The sequence below is a fragment of the Coffea eugenioides genome, unplaced genomic scaffold (assembly GCF_003713205.1).
Source record: "Coffea eugenioides isolate CCC68of unplaced genomic scaffold, Ceug_1.0 ScVebR1_177;HRSCAF=710, whole genome shotgun sequence".
In the NCBI taxonomy this organism is placed as follows: Eukaryota; Viridiplantae; Streptophyta; class Magnoliopsida; order Gentianales; family Rubiaceae; genus Coffea; species Coffea eugenioides.
Genome location: NW_020862206.1, coordinates 35,550 through 59,153, shown reverse-complemented (window position 1 = coordinate 59,153; position 23,604 = coordinate 35,550). Strand labels below are relative to the sequence as shown.

The 23,604-nt window shown below is 34.2% G+C and overlaps 1 protein-coding gene across 1 annotated transcript; it reads left to right on the top strand.

Moving 5' to 3' along the window:
* On the top strand, positions 1-20,920 carry LOC113755850 (disease resistance protein At4g27190-like). Its single transcript, XM_027299718.1, has 4 exons — positions 1-2,655; positions 3,431-4,237; positions 20,327-20,433; positions 20,587-20,920. The coding sequence occupies exons 1-4, from the start codon at positions 1-3 to the stop codon at positions 20,918-20,920; spliced, it is 3,903 nt and encodes a 1,300-aa protein (XP_027155519.1).
* Positions 20,921-23,604: the final 2,684 nt, after the last annotated feature.

The following is a 23,604-nucleotide window of genomic DNA, read 5'->3' as shown; positions in this document are numbered from 1 at the left end:
ATGGCCATGCAAGATATTGGCGTTTCGATTGTGGGGAAAATCGCGGAGAAGTTTATTGATCCAATTATACGTCAATTTCAGTATTTATTTTGCTATAGAAGCAACGATGAAACCCTGAGGAATGGCATCAAAAAACTCGAGCTAACGAAAACTGAGGTGCAACAATCGGTAGATGCAGCAAGAAACAATGGTGAAGAAATTAAACCAATTGTTACTGATTGGCTAAGGCAGGCTGATGGTCTAGAGAAAGAGGCAGATACTATTTTTGAGGGTATGGAGAATGTTAAGGTGAATTGCTTTAAAATTGTTAGGCTCCCGAATTTGAAGTCACGTTATTTGATAGGCCGCCATGCTGCCAAAAGAGGAAATGATGCTGAAAAACATCTCAGAGAGAGGCGGTTTGATGAAGTTGGATACCTTCCTCCACTGGGGAAAATGCCTTTTAGTGAATCAACCCCATCCTTTGAGGAAAGTCTAATTACAAGGATGTCAATGAAAAGGGAAGTGATTGAAGCTCTAAAGCAGGATAAAAGAAGTCTACTCGCAATTTGTGGTATGGCCGGCGTAGGCAAGACTTTTTTGTTGGAGCAAATTGCCGACCAGGTTAAGTCTGAGAAACTGTTTGATGGCGTAGCCTTTGCAACTATTTCTCAAAATCCAGACATGAGAAATATCCAAAATCAACTTGCTGAGCAGTTAAGGATGAAATTAAAATCTGAGCACAGTGGTCGTGCAAGAGCTGAACAGATTTATACTAGACTAATCAATAGTGACAAGAGAAATCTTGTTATGCTGGATGACATTTGGGAAGAAGTGGATCTTAGGAGTCTAGGAATTCCCATTAGATCAGGTAAGTGCAAGAGCTTAACAGTTGTATTGACATCTCGGTTCTCTCATGTGTGTAGGAACATGGAAGCAGAAATTTTTGAGGTGAATGCCTTGCCTAAGGAAGAAGCATGGCATCTTTTTAAAGAGGTTGCGGGAATTTCCGATGATTCAGCTTTGAGTGACGTTGCAAAACAAGTTGCAGAAGAATGCAAAGGATTACCTCTAGCAATCGTTGTTGTTGCCAGGGCATTTAGGACTAATTATACAACACCAGAATCCTGGAAACTCGCCCTTGGACAGCTAAAGAAGTACACAATGAGAGACCTAGAAAGAGTTCAAGATTTGGTGTTTTCCAGAATCGAATGGAGCTATGATCGTTTGAAAAGTGTTGAAGCCAAGTCACTACTACTGTTTTGCAGCTTGTTTCCAGAGGATTATAGCATTCCAGTCGAATGTTTGGTTAGGTATGGGAAAGGGTTGAAAATGTTCCAAGATAGAGAGACTTTGGGAGATATGAGATACAGAGTAGACCAGAGTATCAGTGACCTTAAAAGTTGCTATTTGTTGCTAACCGATGGTGGAAAAGAAGACCATGTAAAATTGCATGATGTCGTGCGAGATGTTTGCTTGAAAATTGCATCAGAAGGCGAGCATGTATTTTTGGTAAGGAATGTTGGAGGAAAAGAAGGGCACCCGCAACCTGATTCATTTGGTCGTTATACAGCTGTTTCGCTGACATGGAAGGGCAATTCTAATGGACCATTTCCATTGGGAGAGGAATGTCCAAAGCTTAGGCTGCTGCGTTTGGTCTTCCAGTCAGGCAAAATGATCAGCCTATCACCAGATTCTTTTGCAGGGATGGAAGATCTCAGGGTCATGGAGTTTAACAAATTACAAATTGAATTTTCACCATCAGATCCTGGCCAAATGTTGATGAGCCTTCGGACATTGTGCCTGGATTATTGTGAGTTAGGGATTGGAACGTCGTCGATGATTGGATACATGACGCAATTGGAGATTTTGAGCTTCTTTGAGTCCAGACTTCGGGATAATCAGTTTCCAACCGAAATTGCTCAGCTGAGTAATTTAAAGGTGTTGGATTTGAGGGTTGAAAGTAGCCGCCACCCGTTGTCTCTTGGTATCTTGTCAAGCTTGAAAAAGCTAGAAGAATTGTATATGGGATTTCATCGTCCATTGCGGCTAGGGAGAAATGCAGAAGAAGAAAGAGGATGCATTAAAGAGATCACATCACTGGCTTGCCTTGAATGTCTCCAAATTAATTTACATGGCATTGACGACCTGCTTCTATTATTACGCGAATTCCCTGTTGAGAGGTTGTCAAGATTTAACATTAGTTGCAAACAAACTCAGACAAAAAACGGTGGAGACTATCAATTTCGGAGGAATTTCAAACTTTATTTGCCTGACGAGAAAGATTCCGAACTAGCATTGTGTCCTGCAGTTACTAGCATAATCAGGAGAACTGAGAATCTCATTTTGGACCTTGGGTTCTTGTTTCGCTCGGGGAATTTTGTGAATGACTTAGATGAAAGTGGATTTGTCAATTTGAAAAGGCTCAGATTGAAGTCGGGTTCATGGGAATGCCTTATTGATTCCACCACCAACCTAGCTCCTCGACATGTTTTTGAAAATCTGGTGTTCATGGAATTAACATCTGGCAAATTGGAAGAAATATGTTATGGAAATCTTCCACCTCGTTGCTTCAGCCAACTTCAAGAGATGAAACTCCTGAGAATGAATTTTATTGAGTACTTGTGGAAGGGGCCAATTGAACCTCCGTCACTTTGCAATCTCAGAGGTATTGAGGTATCTAACTGTCAGCGAATCACAACTCTCTTCTCACAATCAGTGTTGAAATGTCTAGTGAAACTCCAAAAGATAGTCGTATATAGTTGTGAAAATTTGGAAAGCATTGTTATGAGGGAAGAAAATATGAAGGATCAAGTGCTTGAGTTACCCCAACTCAAAGTAGTAACACTTAAATATACGGGCTTAGAGGGCTTTGGCTGCGAAGGCGATACATATTCCAGAGCTTTTCTCAACCAGGTCTCTCTCTCTCTCTCTGTATTTCTATATGATATACTTCATGTCAAAGAAATAGTTGACCATGAATTTAGGTGATTGCCAAAAACTCATGACTCAAGCATTTTGCTCCAAAAGTGTTAATTAAACATATATAGAAAATTTTTTTAGTAGTCATATTGATCTACTCCTTCAATATATGATCAGTATAAAAAAAAATGTTGTTTTGTGTAGAATTTTTTAGCACCCGTAGAGACCGAATGATAAATTAATGAATAAATTGTTGACGACAATATTATTTTGATAGCAAGGACTAATGCCATTGGTAGAGTTACGTTTCCTACTTGATGTCATTGGCAAGGCTAGTTTCCGTCCCTGGATGTACTAGAACTGTTCTATTATGTAACAATTAATATCGTGAATACATTTGATCGATATTTGCAATTTCTAGACATGCATTTCAAACTTTAAGACGAAGTTAGATTGAAGAGAAATTAAACAAGCTTGCAAATGCCACACTCCAGTTGCATTTGTAATCAATTTACGTTTTAATTTTCAGGTCTCACTCCCTCGGTTGGAAATGCTAGACCTTACAAGTCCTGGTTATCGCCCAGAACAATTTGTAGGAGGTGAAATGCTTAGAGGGTCTCTTGAGAACTTAAGATCTTTGGTGCTTTCAAGGTGCTATGTTATCAGATGCATTGCGAAAGCTGATGGTGTGGCATTGTTAGAGAATCTGCAGAGCTTTTCTATGGGTGATTGTCCTTCGATGGAATTACTTTTCGACCTTGAGGGTCTAAAAGTTCCCATTCCATCAAAAAAGGAGCTTGAAATTCTTCCCAATCTAAAGTCACTGGAATTGAGAGGGTTAACAAGATTAGCCCACATTTGGAGGAATTATCCAAAAGGGATTCGAGTATTCCAAAACTTGAGAATATTACAAGTAGAGGGGTGCAGTTTACCATGTTTGTTTTATCCACCTTGCGTGGCTGATATGCTTGTAAGTCTTGAAGAATTGAAAGTTGGTCTTTGCCCGGCAATGTATGCAGTTATAGCGGGGGAAAATGAAGAGACCAGTCAAGAAGATCATGATGGTGGGGAAAAAAGAGAAATTTCATTGGGAAGAACCAACAAGGAGTTTTTGTTCCCAAAACTAAGCTCCTTAAGCTTTGTAAACCTCCAAAATCTTCAAAGCTTCAGTGGTGGTCACCACGAGGGTTGTGACTTCAAATTTCCTTCACTGACCCAATTGGAAATAATGCGTTGCCCGGAGTTGAAGAATTTGTGTCCCGGAAAATTGGATGCACCATTACTTAAGAAAGTCAAAGTGGAAGAGAATGATGCCAATATTCCTCTGGATTTAAAGGTAGACATATCCTAATACAATATTTAAATTACCCTTCAAATTTTGTCTCTGTACTTCACTATAGTTATGGTTGAGAACTTGCATTTATTTAATTATTTGTGAGTGAGTATTTTCACAGGATAGAGAGATCATCTTTTTTACCTACTCAGAGATAAGGGGGAATAAGCACCTGTTTTGATCCTTTGGCTGTTCACGGCCTAGCCGTACCGGTCGTCCTTTTTCTAGTATCAATCTCAGTAATGCAATTCATCCAATGATAGACCTACAATCGAACCATGGAGGTATGATACAATCAAACCCTAAGGAACAAAACGCTGAATTGAGTCATACTTGTCTATGCTCCATAAATGGAGTTGTTCCTGTGGATGTTAAGGTACACAGTTTTCATATGCTTGCAAAATCAACTCTCTCTTCTTTTCCTTACTTTAAATTTTATCTCCATCATTTTTTTGGGGGTGGGGATGGAGTATGGAAGTTTAATTCTCAATGCGCATGCTTTTATCTATATGAGCGGATCAGTGAATAGTGTTACATGACAAAGAACATTAGCCTATATAATCCAATTTTTCTTATCTTTTGAAATTTATAATTAAGATCACCTTTCCACGTAAAATTAGTCTTTCCCTTTATATACGATAGCACCAATGATAGAAGGAGATAATGTGATCCTTCTTCTTCAATTCATCTGCCGAAAGGGCATTCGCTTCCTATTCCTTATTTAATTAGATGAGATGTCACTTCTAAGCCTTATGCACGCTTACATGTAGAGGTATGATTTGATTTGTCCAAATGCTTAGTTAAGGCATAAACATATTTTGACCTCAGATAAGCACTTAATTGTATTACATACTTTCATTGAACCATATATAGATTGGTTCGGATTTGTGCTAGGTTACATACAAATAAATGATATCTAGTTGGCGTTCTGGAATTTGTATTGTTTGTGATCTTATCAACTTCTTTGATTTAAATTTTACTATATTGGAGTAAAACTATTGCTTTTGAATCCTACTCTTCTTTTGGTCTTGGTTGTATTTTTAGCACTCTACATATTTCTTTTGAAATTTTCTTTGTTTTTATTTGTTTGAAAAGAAGTCCTAATAAGTGTGCATTTTGAGTGATTTAACTGTATTTTATTATTTAATTTTGATGTGTGTTACTTATTTTCATAGCTAATTAGCTAGGATTCAAGTGAAGTTGACATTTTGTGGTCTAAGTGTAACAAATTGCATTTCTATGGATTAAAGTGGTGAAAATTTCATATTTTTATAGGTTTCAATGATTCAATCATCAAATGGAGTGAATTGAAAAGATATTTGGATGATTGTTGATGATTTGAAGTGATTTAGAGAGAATATGAAGTGCAAAATATTCAAAAAATGAAATGCAATCAAGTATAAAAGAAGAGAAGCTTGATAACTTTGACACCTATTGGTATTCGCCTATATCTTGAACTATAAGCATCAGATTGAGGTGATTCTTAAGTCATTTTCAATCTAATAGATAGCTCTACATTTCTTATAAAAACATCGAAATTTAGTTCATGAGTTTTCCTAGTCAAAAAGTCAAAATACAGTCGGCCATTTTTGTTATCAAAAGCTGAAACAGGGGATTGACTAGTCAAGAGTATTTCGATCATTTTTTAGTTTACAGAGCTCCAAATTAGATGATTCTTAAAGAATTGAAAATATAATTCAAAGGGTTACAACTTTTATGTTTTGCAAAAAAGGTAGTTCAGCCTCCATCATCAAGAAAATATCAGTTGAAATTGGTGTAAAAACAGAGTAAAGTTGAAGACTAACCAGAAAAGAGCAAACCTGCAGGGGAGGCAAAACGCACCCACAATGCGCAACCTCATGGGTGCATATTTTTCAATCGATTCTGCAACTTGAACAACAACTTTCTCAGTTTTCACACAGCTTTTTCAGCTCATTTACAGATCAATTTTGGCTGGTTTCTACAGAAGAAGTAAAATTGGAAACTTGAAGAAGTAACTTTTGATGACTACTAGAGCCAACTAGAACCAACTTTAACATAATTGATTGGAGCTTGATTCATCTATAAATAGAGGCCTTGGAGAATATTTCATATAACTTTGGAAGGCTAGAAACACGGCAGAAAATGTAGTCTTCACTAATTTCTCTTAGTTCATTAGTATAGTATAATTAGTGTAGTTTATCGTTCTTGTACTTGTAACTAGATTTGGATAAAGAATTAAGGAACAAGATGGAGAGTTTGAAATTCATATTGTGATGAGGGTGACTTCTCTTCTATCACTTTCTCTTTTGTATTTGAGTTCATATTTAGCTAAAATACAAGTATGGTCTTTTCTTTCATTCTCTTCATGTTTTGCTAAAATTTATGCTTAGAGTTATAGATGAATTTTCTATATCTTGTGAGTGATATTTACTTGGTCAATTGATGATATTATTTTGAGTAAGTTATTTAACACTTTTGCTTATCTAATCATGATTAACTGGTTATTAATTGTGATAATTTTAAAATGTTAAGTTTACAATAAGATTGGAATTTAATACAAGTTTAAGAAATTGCTAAATCTAGAGAGTACACTTATGAGAGTAAAGATACACCTTTGCAGCTTTAGTAACTTGTTTTATGTAATTTCATAGAAAAAATGAGTTTGTAGTTAATTTCATAATCACGAGAGTAGGTAAGGTTTAGTTACAAGTATAGTTGATTAATTATGAGAGTATGTTTCACATATATTAAAAAATTATGCCATAATTAGCCAAGATAATAATATTCAATTAACCGATAATTTTACTTGCAAGAGTAATAAGGAATTTCGTAGTTCTAGGAGTTTTCTATTGTTATTTTTATTACTTTTATTTCATGCTCTTAGTGTAGATTTCATCTCTTGCAGTTGTGGTAGTCTAAATAATAAAGGAGTTTGAAAACCATCGGTAATTGACAATCTTTCCTGTGAGATCGACATCTAGTATCCTGTACTCGATAAACGATCTGTATACTTGTAGAAAATAGGGTATTTAGATTTTATTAAAATTTGGTGCATGATAGAACTTCGTCAAGTTCCACTATGGATATTCATTTATTTACTTTACGATCTTTATAACTAAGCTTTCAAAAGCTTTCAACCTCTTCAAATCTCTAATATTGAAATTTTAATGTAGGAATTGGAAAAAAAATTTTGAATTGAAAAAGCAAGAGTAAACTAGAGCTACAAGTGAGTTGTAAATTGATTTTGGAATTCCAATGTCTAACCATGTACATATATTTTGGACATCATAAGTGTGACGCCCCGAAAGAATGAGTGTGAGAACCCAAAATTGTTTATATATTTTCTAGACATTATTTTGTTTCCTTGTCTATAATTTTGTACCATTCTTCAATATATTAATTTCTTATACATTTTTATAAGGGAATATAGTTTTCAAATCATTTCCTCGATACAAGTTAGTCCACGTTAAGTTTGAAGTGTATTATCAAAGTGGGACCCACTAGTACGGTTAGTGCGGTAAAATTTTAATGACTAGAAGGAGTTTTGTGCAAAAGAAATTATGTGACAAAAGGTGTTAAGAGATGATTGGAGGAGTAATAGATATTTGAGTGCTTAAGAGAGACAATTAGATAGACTTCCCTTGGATTTGTGCCACTTGTCAAGCACCAAGCCAATCTTAACCAAGACCATGACCAAGATTAAGTTTAAAACTTATCCAACTCAAGTCAATCACCATTTTCTTCCTTTGCCTTCCATGATGGACGAAATTTGGGAGGAGAAAAAGAGAGGAAAGTTTCATCTTGTTTCTTCAAATCCAAGTCCAAATCTTGAGTTCCAGCCGTTAGTTTCCCAAATTACTCCATAGAAACTTCATTGCTAAGGGAGTTTGAAGGTCTTGGTGGAATTGTTTTGGAAGGAAAAACCCTAAGCTACTACCTTTCTTGAGGTATCAAGGTATGGTGTGTACAAATCCATAGTTTGTTCTTATTAATGTTCAATTAGTGGCTTGTGGGAGTTAAGGAGGTGATTTTGTGGGTGATTTCATAACTTTTGGTAGTGATTGATGAATTTCTGATTTTGTGCAAGATTTTTCTGTTTTTATATGATCTTTAGTGGTTGGCCAGGTATGATGACTTGTAATGGTGTAAAATGAAGTTGATATATGTTGGATGTGATTGATTGTGCAAAAATTCTAGTTTGGGGCGAAATTTCCAGGTTAGGGTTTCACACAAGCCTGTTCTGTCCAAATTTATTTGAGCATGTTAGAGGCCAAATTAGGCTTGGAACAAAACATGAAAGTTGTAGAGAATGATATTTTATGGTTACCTACAAAATTTCAACTCAATCGGAGCAATGTAGGCTATGAAAAGACCAAAATACCCTCGCTGCCCTAGGATATTTCCAGTGATCCGTTTTAGACAGTTCATCTAGTTGACTGCATCTGTTTACTATGATCCGTGCTATTTTAGCCATTTTCCAAAACATGAAAGTTTTAGTACTCTGTCTTAGATTTTAAACGCCTCAAAGAACGCCTTAAACAGACTTTGGTAGCCTGAGATATGACCATTTAAATGTAGTACGGTTAATTAGCCAATTTGTTGGAACCTGGTTCGGTGAACTGGGAATTTGACTGGGTTACACTGGAAATTTGACCAAGTGATCTTCATGAAAGTTGTAGGATTTCATCTTAGCTTTGAAATGGTATAAGTTTCACACCAATCCGATAAGTGTAGCCTCCGATGTGTCCTTTCCGCAAAACCCTATCAAATCTGTCTTTTACTAAAGCTTATTTCCGCACTTGTTATTAACTTGAATTTTTGTCCTTGTATTGTCTTGAGCCTATCGAACGGCTATTGAAGTTAGATTGTTGTGTGTGTACCTTTGGGTTTGAATGAGAAAAATAATGAAGCCAAATGGCTGGAAAATTGGGTAAAGACAAAGGGCATACTGCCCAAATTTATGCTTGAGCGAATGAATTCCGGTTTCTAGGGTTTAATTGGGGGTTTTTCTAATGGTAGCTCTTAAGCTTCTAATTAGCTTTGATTGAGGGATATTGTGGCCTAATTAGATATATTTTATTGCTTATTAACCGTATGTGTGATTGGTAATATATTGTAGGTTGGAAATGAAACATTTATAGGGAAATGCTGTCTGAACTTTGAGAATGTATGATTGCTTTGAGTTTGTGATTTAGGGCTTGGACTCGGGCAAGGTAATGATATATGATGGATGGTTCCTGAGCCGTGGAGGTGAGTGACCCTAAACTGTTTCCAAAGTTACTTACGAAGTGTTTCTTGCATTATTTACTCGTTTGCATATCATGTGTGCCGCATGTGAGTCCATGAAATGATTTGGCTTAAATGAGTTCTTGGGGAGTCTTGTGCTGAACACCAACGTCTCCTCTACTATTTACCTAGAGCCAACGTCGCCACCACTTTCGTGAGTTCATGACATGATCTGGAGCACCAACGTTGCTCCCTCTTACTGTTCAACGTTAACGTTAAAAGGATCTTTTTGAGCGTTGGGTGTTTAAGTACACTAATTTCACTGGCTCACGAGAGCAATAAACGTGCATTTGATCTTTGACTCATGACATCATCGAAGTGCATTATCTTGAAATATATTTGATTTCTGATTTTATTGGTTACTCACTGAGCTTCTAACTCACCCCAAAAATATTTTATTCCCCTCCACAGGGCTCGTGGCGAAGGAAAGGCTTGTAGTACTTATTCACGTGGCTGGATGGCTTATATCTTGTACAGTTTAGATTTGGAATTGAAGTGGATGTTGTGTACTTTGAATTTGGACTTCCTCTTGTATAGTAGTTGGTATCAAGGATCGCATGGATGTATGAAGCGGAAACTAATTCTAAGTGTGGATGCTTCGCTTATGATATGTAAATTTGTGGAACATCTGATGTATATTTGAGACTTATATTGTAATTTATTTGAGAACTGTAGTGAACGACTGAGTCCCTGCGAGAGTTGGGCAGGCGGTCCGCCGAACCCTTTGGTTCGCCTTAGGGGGAGGTGGGGCTGTCACAATAAGTCATGTCAAAGTTGTAATATTCATGCCTTATTTTTTTTTTAATGTTGTAGGAATGAGCAAGTTAAGCAAGTAATATGGTCCGCTTACTATAGTCTTGATTGATGGATTGGGATGCTGGACATGGATGGAAATCTTAGTAGTGGTAAAATATGTCTTGAATTTATATAAGCATATTTTGCTTATTTTGTTTTTTATTTTTAAATTATAAAAGTATTTTACGTGTTGTATTATGCCGCTAGGATTGGACTTAGTAATTGTAATACGCAATCATGTGAAATGCCTTTCACAATGTACTTTATCTGCAGTCACAATATATATTTTCTAGAATAAATTATGCCTTTGTATATTTGGGTGCCAAAAAAATATCCTTGATAAAAGTCTTCTATCAAAGCCCTTACAAAGGAGTGATATTCAAGAACTATAAGGCATTTACACATTCAATTTTAACTCTTTTGACAACTTTTTTCTTGTTTAATAAAGTTTGCATTTTTTATACATACTTTGTTCAGTGTGAATTTAATTGTTATAGTAATAAATTTAATAACTTTGCTAGATATTGAATATGGATTGCTACGTCGTCTGTATTTCATTTAGAACAATTTTGTAGTCCTAGATTTAGAATCATTGGAAAAGTTTAATAACTATATCAAAGAGTACTTGTTAATTTTTTGGGTATACATTGCAATATTTGATGAATATTACCATATTTCAATAAATTTATGTACAAAAGTTTTTAAAAATTAGTATGGTAGTTGAATATTTAGAAAGCAATACTTTTATGGAATAAATATGAGTAAATATGTTACAATACTTGCAATCTGACCCGTGCTATACAAACATTTATATTTTAAATTAGAACAATAGAGGAAAAAAAAAGAGAAGAGTATCATTTTAGTGTTAACTTATGTGAAAATGCATTGTTTTAATAAAAACAAAGTAAAAAAATTGAAAAGAGAAAGCTAAAGAGGAAGTAAAATTTATTGTCAATTTCTAACCTAATGTGGTATTTATATAAAATGAAAGGAAAAATATAGTCTAAAAATCATGCATAAATAAATATTAAAGAGTAGAAGAACATTATTGTAGAAATACAAATTTATTTTCTAATTAGTGATAGGTTAACATATTAAGATCAAGCGAAAAGCATAAGACTTTAAATTTGTAAAAGTGTAAAACAAGACTAAAACAACTGTAGAGAAGATCTTATCTATAGGCTAAAATTAAGGTCTAAGGAATTAGAAGTCCTAGTGTCAAATCCCCCTCCCTTGTCTCCTTTTTCAAATCCTGTTACTCTCTTGCTGAAAAAAATTAAGAGAAATAGTTACAAATAAAATAAATGCCTAGAAGTAAAAACCCAAACAATTTATTACTTAATATTTAACATTGAAAAAGAACAAGTATAGTCCTTAACTTGGCCTACCCCTTGATTCCAAACCACCGAAGTGTTTAGCCAAACCAAAAAAATGAAAATAAGAAAATCAAGGAGCAAGAAAAAGTAAAGAAAGGGCAAATAGTAAAACAATTGACAGGTTGTTGAATCTGTGTAATAATAAATACCTGCTCAAACAAAGTATAATTTTTGTAGATAGTGATAAGCAAGGTCGAATCCACAGGAACTGGGGATATTTGTCTCTTTTGAAGTTCAAACTAACAATGGGGGGTTTTTTTTTTTATAGCAATGGAAATAATTAAACGGTTCTAATAAAAATGAATAGCCAACTAAAAATTAAATGACAATTTATTAAAACCAAATTAACAATAACTAAGCTCTAGCCAAGAAATAACTTCAATAATGGTTCTCCTAATTGATCATCGATGCAAAGGTAGTTCCAATTATTAACTAATAAATAAGTTATAACTGCCAAACAAGCGATGACAGTCAACTTCTCCTTACTGTGTCAGTGATTAACGTATGCCCGTTAATCACTACCCTAATCGAGAAATAATTCTAGGTATGCCTGTAAGATTTAATTCCCCAATTGCTTTACGTATTAGAGGAGCCCTATTCTAACCAAATAACACGTTACTAGGATTATTTTAGATTAGTCTGCGTATTCCTCTGACTCAAATCCAATCATGCCAGTTGCCACTATTTTAGAACAATTAAGCAATTACGGATTTAACGCTCCAATTGACATTAGGTTGCTAAATTAATTCAACGTCAGGGCCCAGGATACTCAATTAATAAAACAACCATAAGCACTACAATCAGAAAATATGCAAATACTAGTGAATAAGAGGAATAAATAAAATTAGTTCGATCTCACAATTTTTAGATGAACTAAAACCTCTGTTGTTCTTTGACTAGAAAAGAAATTTAATTGCGCATAGCCAATTGAAGCAATTCACACTATTTTTCCAAAACCAGCCGCATTAGTCTTTGATAGGAGAAAAACTAGAGAAAACAAAAGATTGGCCAAAAGGCCAAGCGGCCGTTGTCCCTCTTGCAAAGCAAATAGTCCTCACTCTTTTATTTTTAGTTGAAGTCCTAATCAAATGGGAATGGCCTTTTCTCTTCGAGCTTCCTAATTCAAGTCTACTACCAAATAAAACTAGTCTCCTAAAGCCACAAAAGAAAGTATTTCAAGTTTCCTACTTCAATCATAAAACTAATAATTATAATTCAAATCTTCCAAATCTTCCTCTAAGGTTGTCCAGAGTTTGAATCAAACTTGGAAATAGGTCCTGAACGTTTTGCTCTTTTTTCCTACAATTAGCACAATTAACCAAATATAAGTAGAATTAATCAATTAACGCAATATTTGGTAAAATAAATGAGGGAAATAACCATAAAATTGATGACAAAAATGCAACCTATCAATTTCCCCCACACCTAAACCATACTTGTCCTCAAGTGTGAGAACAACAAATCAAGCAATCAAATTCAAATAATGGCTATTGCTCGAATCATCTATTGCCAATATACAATTAAAACATATATCAAGTGTTAGTAGCAATTTTCAAGAAATATCTCTCCAGTTAGCTTCCAAGATTAAGGACTCTTTCAATTTCTGACTAACTAATCTAAGAATATAAAATATTCAACCAACATCCATTAGCAAATGGTTCGACTATTAAACAAAATCTCAACATTGAAATTCATGGATTAGTGGGTTAACAATTCATTAAACGGTTCCACATTTTTCACTATTAGCACATATTTTTTTGTTTTCTAAATTATCCCCACACTTGAGTTTTTTTTTCTGGGGGAATGCTTAGTTTTTAGCCATTGAAGCTTTTTAATGCGAATTTCGACATTTGCCAAATGAAAGAGCCCGGTTACTCAACCCTTGATAAGTGATTAATTTATGCTATATTTGAATGATATTTTATGTTATTTTTAGTCACTTTGGCTATATTATTGGAAGAAAATGGATCATTCTGGCTATAATTAATTTAAAATGCTTTCAAGTGATTAAATGAGGTTTTTGTCATTTTTTACTTGCATTTTATCCATAATTTGTATAGGAGTTGGAAATATACTTCATTTGGATGCAAAGGAAAGTTGACAATTTTGATATATTTTTGTATTTCGACTATAACTTAAGCTACAATGATCAGATTGAGATGATTCTGAAACCATTATGAAGATAAGAGATAGATCTACAAATCTTATGAAGACATCCAAATCCAGTTTGAAGGTTTTCTAGGTCACAAATCCGAATTACAGTAGCTAATTTTCTATAGTCGAAGCTGAGACAAGGCAGTGAGCAGTCAAGGGTATTTCTATCATTTCTCTGCCTACACAAATCCAAATGAGCTGATTCTTGATGCATTGAAAGATAACTTAAAGGGCTACAAGTTTCATGTTTTTGTTAAGAGTTAATTCAGCTTCTATCATCAAAAAAAGTTCAGTTGAGTTTGAGACAAAATTGGAAAAACATTGAAGATTGAACAGAAATTGTACAAGAAGACAGGGGAGTAATCCGGCAGACAATCCGACCAGATTCTGGCCGGATTCATGGTCAGAATCTGGTCAGAAATGGCTGCTCTCCACTTGCACAACTTTTTTCCTCCAATAATTCACAGCTATTGATGGACATTGACAACCGCGCAACTGTAAAAAGGGATGTTTGAAGCCTCATTTCTTGACTAGAGTCCTCTATATATAGCCATAGATTTTCAAGATTAAAGAGAGCTTAGAGAGTGCAGAAACACCACAAAAATGTAGTTTTTTTGGTTCTTTAGTGTAAAGTAGTGTAGGATAGTTTAGTTTTAGATAGTTTATCCTTTCTTGTATGTTAGCTACATGAAAATGAAGATGGAGATGAAGAAAGCAAGGAAAGAGCTCATGTGACAAGGGTTACTTTACTTTTCCAACTCTTTATCTTTTGTATTGGATTCTAAGTTTAGTAAATATACAAGTTTTGGATTTTATGTCTATTATGTGTTTCTAAAGTTTATGCCTTGGGTTTGGTTGAACTTTTTATGATTGTTAGTGTTTATTATTTGGCTATTTGATGCTATTATTTTGAGTAAGTTATTTAGCACTTTAACTCTTTAAATCATGATTAACTTGGTACCATTAGTTGTGATTGTCTAAAGGTATTGTTTCTTCAATGAAAATTGAGATTTAATACTAGTTCAAGAAGTGCTAAACTTAGGAAGTACACTCACGAGAGTAGACGTGCACCTATATGGTTTTAGTGATTCATTTCATGTAATTTCATAGAAAAAATGAACTTGTAGTTAATTTCATAACCACGAGAGTAGGTATGGATTAGTTATAAGTATAGTTGATTCACTATGAAAGTAGGTTTCACATGCATAAGGAAATTACGCCATAACTAGCCGAGATAGTAGTACTCAATGATCCAAAAATAGCACTATAGTTAGGAATACCATAACCTAAGAAGCTTTCATTTTTTATTATCTTGTATAAGTTTAGCATAGTTTTATCTCTTTTAATTCATTGATCATCTAAATAATAGAGAAGTATTAGTAGTGCCGGTAATTGTTCAATCTTTCTCGTGGGATCGACCTGATATATGTGCTAAACTACTAGTTACATGTATACTTGCAGTCAAAATGGGTATAAATTGGATTTAAACATGTATTTATAGTAAAATCCCGTGAAGTTTTTGGCCCCGTTACCGGGGAAGATTTGCCAATATCGGTACCAAGAACAACTTTATTAATTTAGACATTTTTCTTGTTTTTCTTGTGTTTAGTGTCCTTTTGTTGTGTCTTATATGTTTGTTGAGTCTTTTATTTGTATGTTTTCATTTGTGTGTCAAGTCATCTATTCTTCTTGACTAAATTTGTTTTTGAATTATTTTAAAAGCATGTTTAGGGGCTCAAGGAGAATAGAATATATGGGTAGACAATACTTGAGAAATGGAAGGTCTGCAGCAAATGGTTACTACGTGCAAAAGTCCTTTAATAGAGGTAACTAAAAAATTACCAAAGGTATGTCTTTCGAAAATGGTTAAAAGAGTTTAAAGGCTAAATTTGATGTTATAATGTTACAAGTTCAATTGACCACCATTATGCATAAAATTGAGCAAAAGAGGAATGTTAATACTTTTAATTCTTATCATATGATTTGTGACTTGTGTGGAGCTTATCATGCTACTCATACATATAGAAAAGTACAAAATATGGATTATTATGGTGAATTTGGGCATTATAATTCTTGTTTTGATCAAGAAAACCCTTATCAGGGGAATTCTTATGCTTATGGTTGGGATGATCAATGTGCATATAGTGATTCTCCATATTTTTATGATTACCGACCCGAATGTGTCTAATTCAAATCTAAACCCTCTTGGGAATTGGCAATAGAAAGGTTAGCTAATGCACCTCTACCTTGGGAATTAGAAAGTGAAACATTAACTAATGGTTCTAATGCATCTTGGGAGCTAGCTGTAGAAAATTCTATAATCAATTTTAGCCATAGAAAAGCTAACTAATGCGACTTCCGATCGTTTTGATAGGGTTGAGGAAAGATTAGATGAATTAACCTCGCACTTTTGTAGAATACAAGAACAATTACATGTATTGTGTGAAGTTATTTCTTCTAATAATATGCATTATGACCCTATCATGAATGATGAGTATGTTGCAAGTGAAAATGGATTGCATTTTGATGAAAATGATAAATTTCAATTGTGTTTCAATGAGAAAATGTCCATTTGACATGATAGTACTTTTGGAACTAACCTTAAACCTCAAGAGATGGGCCTTAACGACTCATTTTTCACCCCTCTTGAGAAATGTGTTGAAAGTATAGGTTTTAAAGGTATTATTTCCCAAGAAAGCCATGAGGATGTTCCTTTGGTGAGTACTCGAGTGATGCACATCCAAGGTAATATCTATGACTCACTTGAATTAGATAACCTACTTTCATCTCTCATATCATTAGAACACATGGCTCTAGTTGTTAAACCACTTTTTAATGATCCACCACGACCTAAAATGGTGAATTATTCATTAATTAAACCTCCTTAAAAAAATGAGGTGCTATAGTCAAGCCAATGACTATAAAGAAGTGCTTATTGGGAGGCAACCCAACGATTTCTTGTTTTTAGTAGGTTTTAGTTGTTTGATTAGTATTTTTATGTGTTTTGTAGGTGGCAATGGCAAGGATTCATGCAAATGATCTCAATTGCAAAAGTGGCTATATTGAAGCAAAATGGGAGTTTTTATGTTCATTTGATTCATTTCATGCATTTAAAGTGTTTTGTTTAAAGTTATATTAATGCATGATCATGTGTTTCTAAGTGTATTTGGTTGAGAAAAGTACATTTTTATGGTTTAAAGTGAATTTTTCTTGAAGAACATGAAAACAGTTGAAAATCGGGTGAGTGTGAAAACTTGATCAAGCAGAAAACTGGACGAAAAACTGCAGAAATAAAAAATTTCTGCAGCAAATCCTGCCAAATATTAGCCGAATTCAAGGCCGGATATATAGGGGAGGACAAAAAAATTTTTTTGCTCTCTGGCCAGAATCCGGCCAGTATCGAGCACAAGAGGGATTCCTCACAATTCCCCTTTCTTTCTCCTTCAACCTACACACACTCACACCTAAAACACACATTACTCACTAAAATCACTCTTTTCACCATCCAATCTTCAAACCAATTTCACCAAAACACTTCCCTTTACCTCTAGAGATGATTTCATAATTTAAACTTCAACAAAAACAAGTTTTAATTCGAATTTGAGTATGGCAAGAACAAGGGTTTCAAATTTTTGAACTCTCCATTTGAGGCCGAATTAGAGTGAGATTTTTTGGGATTTCTTCACCATTTGCATCCATAATTATCAACCAACAAGTTTGAGGTAACAAATCTTCATCAAATATTGTCATTTGAATTTTGTCTTTTTTCACTTTTTTCTAATTTTTGGGTAATTTCGAATTTCTTTATTTTGTGAAGTTTGGTGCTTTCCATTTTGCTTATTAAGGTTATTGATGATTATTGGTGATGTTTAACTCATGGGTTTGTGATTATTTGATGAATTTAGCAATTTTTAGCTAATTTTGAGAATTAATGTGACTTGATAATTATTAGCCAATTTCTTGAGTTGATTGGATTGAAGAAATTTTATGAGATAGATGGATTGCTCTAAAATATTTACATGCTAAGTTTATGCCTAAATTGCTTATCTCTTGATTTTTGGCATGTTTATTCTAGAATTTTTGGTGAAAGGTGAATTAATGACCTTTTAAAGCCTAAAACTCATGGTTAAGGTGCTATTTAGTATTTAATTATGCTTGTTTAGATCATTAAGATGGGAGTGAGTTGTGTATTTGCTTAATTGTTTCATCCAATTATTTGGACATTATATGCTTATATGTTTCATTTGGAAAAAATATAAGAGCACTTGTTGTTGATAATCGATTTTGATACTTACTTATGGTGTTGATTGCTACTTATTATGTAAGTAAGTGAATTTGTCTCTTTAAAGATAAAGGTAAACGTGAACGAGTGTTCGTTATCTTTATTTAATAATATACCTATTAAATGAAGTTAATACTTAATAATTTTATTTAGGTACAATGACTGGCACTAGAAAAATTGGGGTGAAATCTCCACCTCCCAAGAGAAAAGGAGAAGTTTCTGCGTCTACTTCTAGACCACCGCGTATGAAAAGAAAAACAAGTAGACAACTTGTGTTTGAAGATGAACCATCATCCGAAGAGGAGACTCAACAACAAGTAGAAGAAGAACAAGAACAAGAGGAACAAGAGGAGCAAATCCCATATAATCGGTCGCGCTTCACCTCAGCCGAAAATGAAACTTAGTATAATTCTCGAAGGAGGTCTACTATCTCAAGACCTACTTTGTAAATTGGGATGGGAGAATTTTTTCAACCTCCCAAATATTTATTATGAAGAGCTTGTCCATAAATTTTATGCAAATGTGGAGGACAAACAGTCTTTTCACTTTGACACGGAAGTAATTACAAGTACAGTGTGAGGAACTGAAATCCGAATCCATAGAGCTCATTTGCAATGCCTTCTTCAAGTTTCTGACATTGGATATAAGGTTGATTTGAAGAAAGCATTTAAACCTCATGATTTGGACTCGTGGAACATGCTAGAGGCACTTGCACGCTTGGGAATTAAGTACAAGTCTACTCGTAAAATTGGGCGATACTCCGTGTTGACTTCTTCCTTTCTAGAATCTCATCGTCTTCTCATCTACTTGTTTGCCTCCAATATAATTCCAAGAGCAAGTGGTACCAATGAAGCGCGCACAAGCGACATCTATTTCTTGATAGGGTGCGATTTTATTATTTATTTATTATTAATTTCCCCTATTACCTGACTCAATATGGATTAATTGCTGGATTCTACTCATTTTTAGTATCTGGCATTTATTTCAGGGAGTAGAACAAAAATATGATAACAAGTACCAATTTGACAGAAAAGGAGGGCAAGTAGCAGCGCTTGTCCCAGGGGCAATTTTGGAAAAGAAAAAAATCTTTTGGCCCTTTCTTTTGGGCATGGGATGAACCGAAGAAGGGTTGGTACCTTTCCTGGCTGGAGAGCCGCACAGGAGAGATGCATTAGAGTAGGAACTAGATAGGAATAAATAGAAAATAGGAGCAGAGGGTTTTTTTTTTTTTCCTTTAGTTTTAGCTTTTGACTTTTCCGTTTCATTTTCTTGTGGTTTCTCTAGTTCGTATGTGAAGACCAAGTGAAAAAATTGAATTCCTTCCTGTAGCTTGTCTTTCTTCTTGATTTCTCCGAATTGAATTTGACGATGGCCGCTACTATTGCGTCAGTTTTGTATGGGGTTTTCTCATCAACAATGAGCTAAATCCATTTTCTCTAGTCAAGGAACAATGGATGCTTTGGCTCGCCTAAAATTGTGAGATCAATTTAATTTTAATCTTTGTCTTTTATTTATTGGTATTTGCATATTCCCTGGTTGTAGTGCTTATGGTTGTTTAATTAATTGATTGTCTCGAATCTGGATAATTAGTTAATATAATAATCTATTGTCAATTGAGGTGTTAAATCCGTAATTGTTTAATTACCTCAAAATAGTGACAACTGGCATGATTAGATTTGTGTCAGGGGAATACGCGGGCTAATCTAAAATAACCCTGGTAGTGCGTTAGTTGGTTAGAATAGGGCTCCTCTAATACGTAAGGCAATTGGAAAATTAAATTCTACGGGCGTACTTAGGATTATTTCTCAATTAGAGCAGTGATTAACGGGCGTACCTTGATCACCGACACAGTAAGGAGGGGTTGACTGTTATCACTTGTTTGACAATTATAACCTATTTATTAGTAAATAATTGGAATTGCCTTTGTTTCAATGATCAATTAGGTGAACAATTGCTGAAGTTATTTCTTGGCTAGATCCTTAATTATCACTCATTAGATTTTAGTAAATTGTTATTTAATTTCAAGTTGGCTATTTTATTTTGTATTATTTTACTTTTAGTTGAATTGTTTAAATTATCACCCCTGATATAAAAATATCCCCTTGTCACTGTGAATTTAGAAATGAACAAGTACTCCCAGTCCCTGTGGATTCGACCCTGCTTATCGCTATCTACAGAAATTACTTTTAGTTTGAGCAGGTTTTTATTATTGCACAGGCTGACAACCTGTCATTTCTTGAACAAAATGGAGCATGGCCTAGGCAACATCCAAGGCATTCCATTGGGAAGCATTATCACCAACCACATGTGGGCTATGGATCGAAGTAATGATGTCAAACATGCATTCCCTTACGCTCGCTTTTTGACTTTGGTGTTTCAAAGGGTTGGAATTGATTTCTCTAATGCTATTCCTACATGCTTCAAGAAGAAGGATATCTTTGCATTGGATTTTTACAAATTTCTTTTGAAAATCAAAGATGTGAGTGGTCCTCGACTCAAGAAGATGCTCAAGGTGATAGTCGACAAGAGAAAGAAGCTGAAATTGCACGTATTGAAGAATCTCAAGGGGTTGAGAGAACTACCCAACCAGTCTCAACCGATCCTTCCTCCTCACGTCGTCCATCATCACCGCAAGACACTCAGTCTTTTCTCAAAAAGATGATGGATAAGCTGCTTTGTATTGAGGTCGAAGTGAAGAAGAGTAGACAAGAGAACAAACAGAATTCCGAGCGTCTTCGTCACATTGAAGCTAAATTTGGCATTGAAACTCCACCAACTCCATCTTCTTTAACTGACCAAGCGGCTACTTGATGGAGTACTCGTCACTATCACCCTCGTTCATTTTCCCAACCTTGCATGTTTACTTTAGCATTGTCGCTTGTTTTTCTTTTGTTTTAGTGGTTTTCCTTAGTGCTTTTAATGTTTACCTTTTAGTGATTTTTCTTATTTCTTTTATATGAACTCATCCAAGTGATCTTCATTTATGTTGTGGTTTTAGTGTTTCAAGACTTCTTAAAGTTAAAAATTTATCACTTGGCAATGGATTTGGATAGCGCAAGTTCATTAGGGAAGTACTACTTTTCTCTTCCTTCCGTTATTTTTCCTTTTTTACATTAAGGACAATGTGAAGTTAATGTGTGGCAGAGAGGAATAATTGGCTTGCTATTTATGCCATGTGACGATATTTTGAGAACTTAAATGCATTAGAAATGTTGGAATTGTGCTTGAAAATATTGCCATGTGGATAATTTTCTTGAAATTGGGTTTGTTGGCAAGGAGTTTTGTCCAGTTACAAAGGGAAACTCTATCAAAATTTTTCTAAAATCTTTTACAATATTTCACTATAGCCCAAAAATTCTTCAAATTTTTGCAATTTTATTTAAAAAGAGCCAAATTGTTCTAACTTTAAGTGTCTAATTCTTCCACTTGTTGAAACTTTATATGTATTTTGGAAAATTTAGTCCTCATTTGACTTGAAAATGGTTATTATGCAATTAGAATTTTTACATTTTAGAAAGTATATCCGGGAAAGTAAGGAGAATTATGTCTATAATTTTGCATGTTTAATGAGATTTCTCCTCTTTACTTAATTTTGCAAGTAAGTGATTGATATAATCAATAAAAGCTATACTTTTTCTTTGATTATTCTTATATATTTTCTACAAGAAAATATCTATTTATTGTCTTTTACTTTTGAAAATGAAAAAAAGAAGAAGAAGAAAAAGAAAAAAAAAAGAAGAATAAGAGTTTTTTGTTCTACTCCAATGATTCTTGTATCGAGTAATCAGGGGTTGGCATCTACAAATGTTGATACTTGCGTTAAAAGGTATTTGAATTAAGAGTATGCATAACAATTTAAATAAATGAAATGTTGAGTAACCGGAGCTCTTCACCTAAAAAAGCCGATCTTCACGTCAAAAGATGTTTTCACAATTTAAATAAGATATCCGGCCGTAAATCCCTCTTAGTTAAAAATTTTGAGAAAAAGATGATTATAGGAAAAGGAAAGTTATAAATTGACTATGTGATTTGCTTACTTGTGAAATTAGGTTAGGGTGAGAGATTAAATTAAATTTGTTAAAATTAGGGTATAATTATCTTTCCTTTGTTTGATATTATGAGTATTTAGTGTAGTTTGAACAATTGTATAATGATTGTTTGCCAAATCATGAGGAATTAAATTTGAAAAAAAAGTGCATATATTGTTTTGCCTTTTGAATCATTGTAGTTAATTATGTGTTAATTGCTTGAGGACAAGCAATGATTCAAGTGTGGGAGAATTGACAAGTGACTAATTTACACTATATTTGAATGATATTTTATGTTATTTTTAGTCACATTGGCTATATTATTAGAAGAAAATGGATCATTCTGGCTATAATTAGTTTAAAATACTTTCAAGTGATTAAATGAGATTTTTGTCATTTTTTCCTTACATTTTGTCCATAATTTGTATAGGAGTTGGATATATACTTCATTTGGATGCAAAGGAAAGTTGACAGTTTTGACATATTTTTATATTTCGGCTATAACTTGAGTTACAATGATCGGATTGAGATGATTCTTGAACCATTGTGAAGGTAAGAGATAGATCTACAAATCTTATGAAGACATCGAAATCCAGTTTGGAGGTTTTCCAGGTCAAAAATCCGAATTACAGTAGCTAATTTTCTATGGTCGAACCTGAGACCAGGCAGTGAGCAATCAAGAGTATTTCTATCATTTCTCTGCCTACACAAATCCAAATGAGGTGATTCTTGATGCATTGAAAGATAACTCAAAGGGCTACAAGTTTTATGTTTTTGTCAAGAGTTAATTCAGTTTCTATCATCAAGAAAAGTTCAGTTGAAGTTGAGGCAAAATTGGAACAACATTGAAGATTGAACATAAATTGGACAAGAAGGCAGGAGAGTAATCCGACTGACAATCCGGCCGGATTTTGGCCTGATTCTTGGCCAGATTCTTGTCAGAAATGGCTGCTCTCCACTTGCAAAACTTGTTTCCTCCTCCAATAATTCACAGCTATCGATGGACGTTGACAACCACTTTGCAACTGTAAAAAGGGATGTTTAAAGCCTCATTTCTTGACTAGAATCCTCTATATATAGCCATGGACTTTCAAGATTAAAGAGAGCTTAGAGAGTGCAAGAAACACCACAAAAATGTAGTTTTTTTGGTTCTTTAGTGTAGAGTAGTGTAGGATAATTTAGTTTTAGATAGTTTATCTTTTCTTGTATGTTAGGTACATGAAGATGAGGGTGGAGATGAAGAAGGCAAGGAAAGAGCTCATGTGATAAGAGTTACTTTACCTTTCCAACTCTTTATCTTTTGTATTGGATTATAAGTTTAGTTAATATACAAGTTTTGGATTTTATGTTTATTATGTGTTTCTAAAGTTTATGCCTTAGGTTTGATTGAATTTTCTATGATTGTTAGTGTTTATTATTTGGCTATTTTGTGACGCCCCCACTTCTCCCTAAGGCGAACCAAAGGGT

Excerpts from the sequence above, each read along its gene's own strand:
- LOC113755850 (XM_027299718.1), top strand. The coding sequence starts at position 1 with ATGGCCATGCAAGATATTGGCGTTTCGATTGTGGGGAAAATCGCGGAG. Across the intron at positions 2,656-3,430 it reads GCAATCTCAGAGGTATTGAG|GTCTCACTCCCTCGGTTGGA; the intron begins GTATCTAACTGT and ends TTTAATTTTCAG. Across the intron at positions 20,434-20,586 it reads CATGTGGGCTATGGATCGAA|ATGTGAGTGGTCCTCGACTC; the intron begins GTAATGATGTCA and ends TGAAAATCAAAG.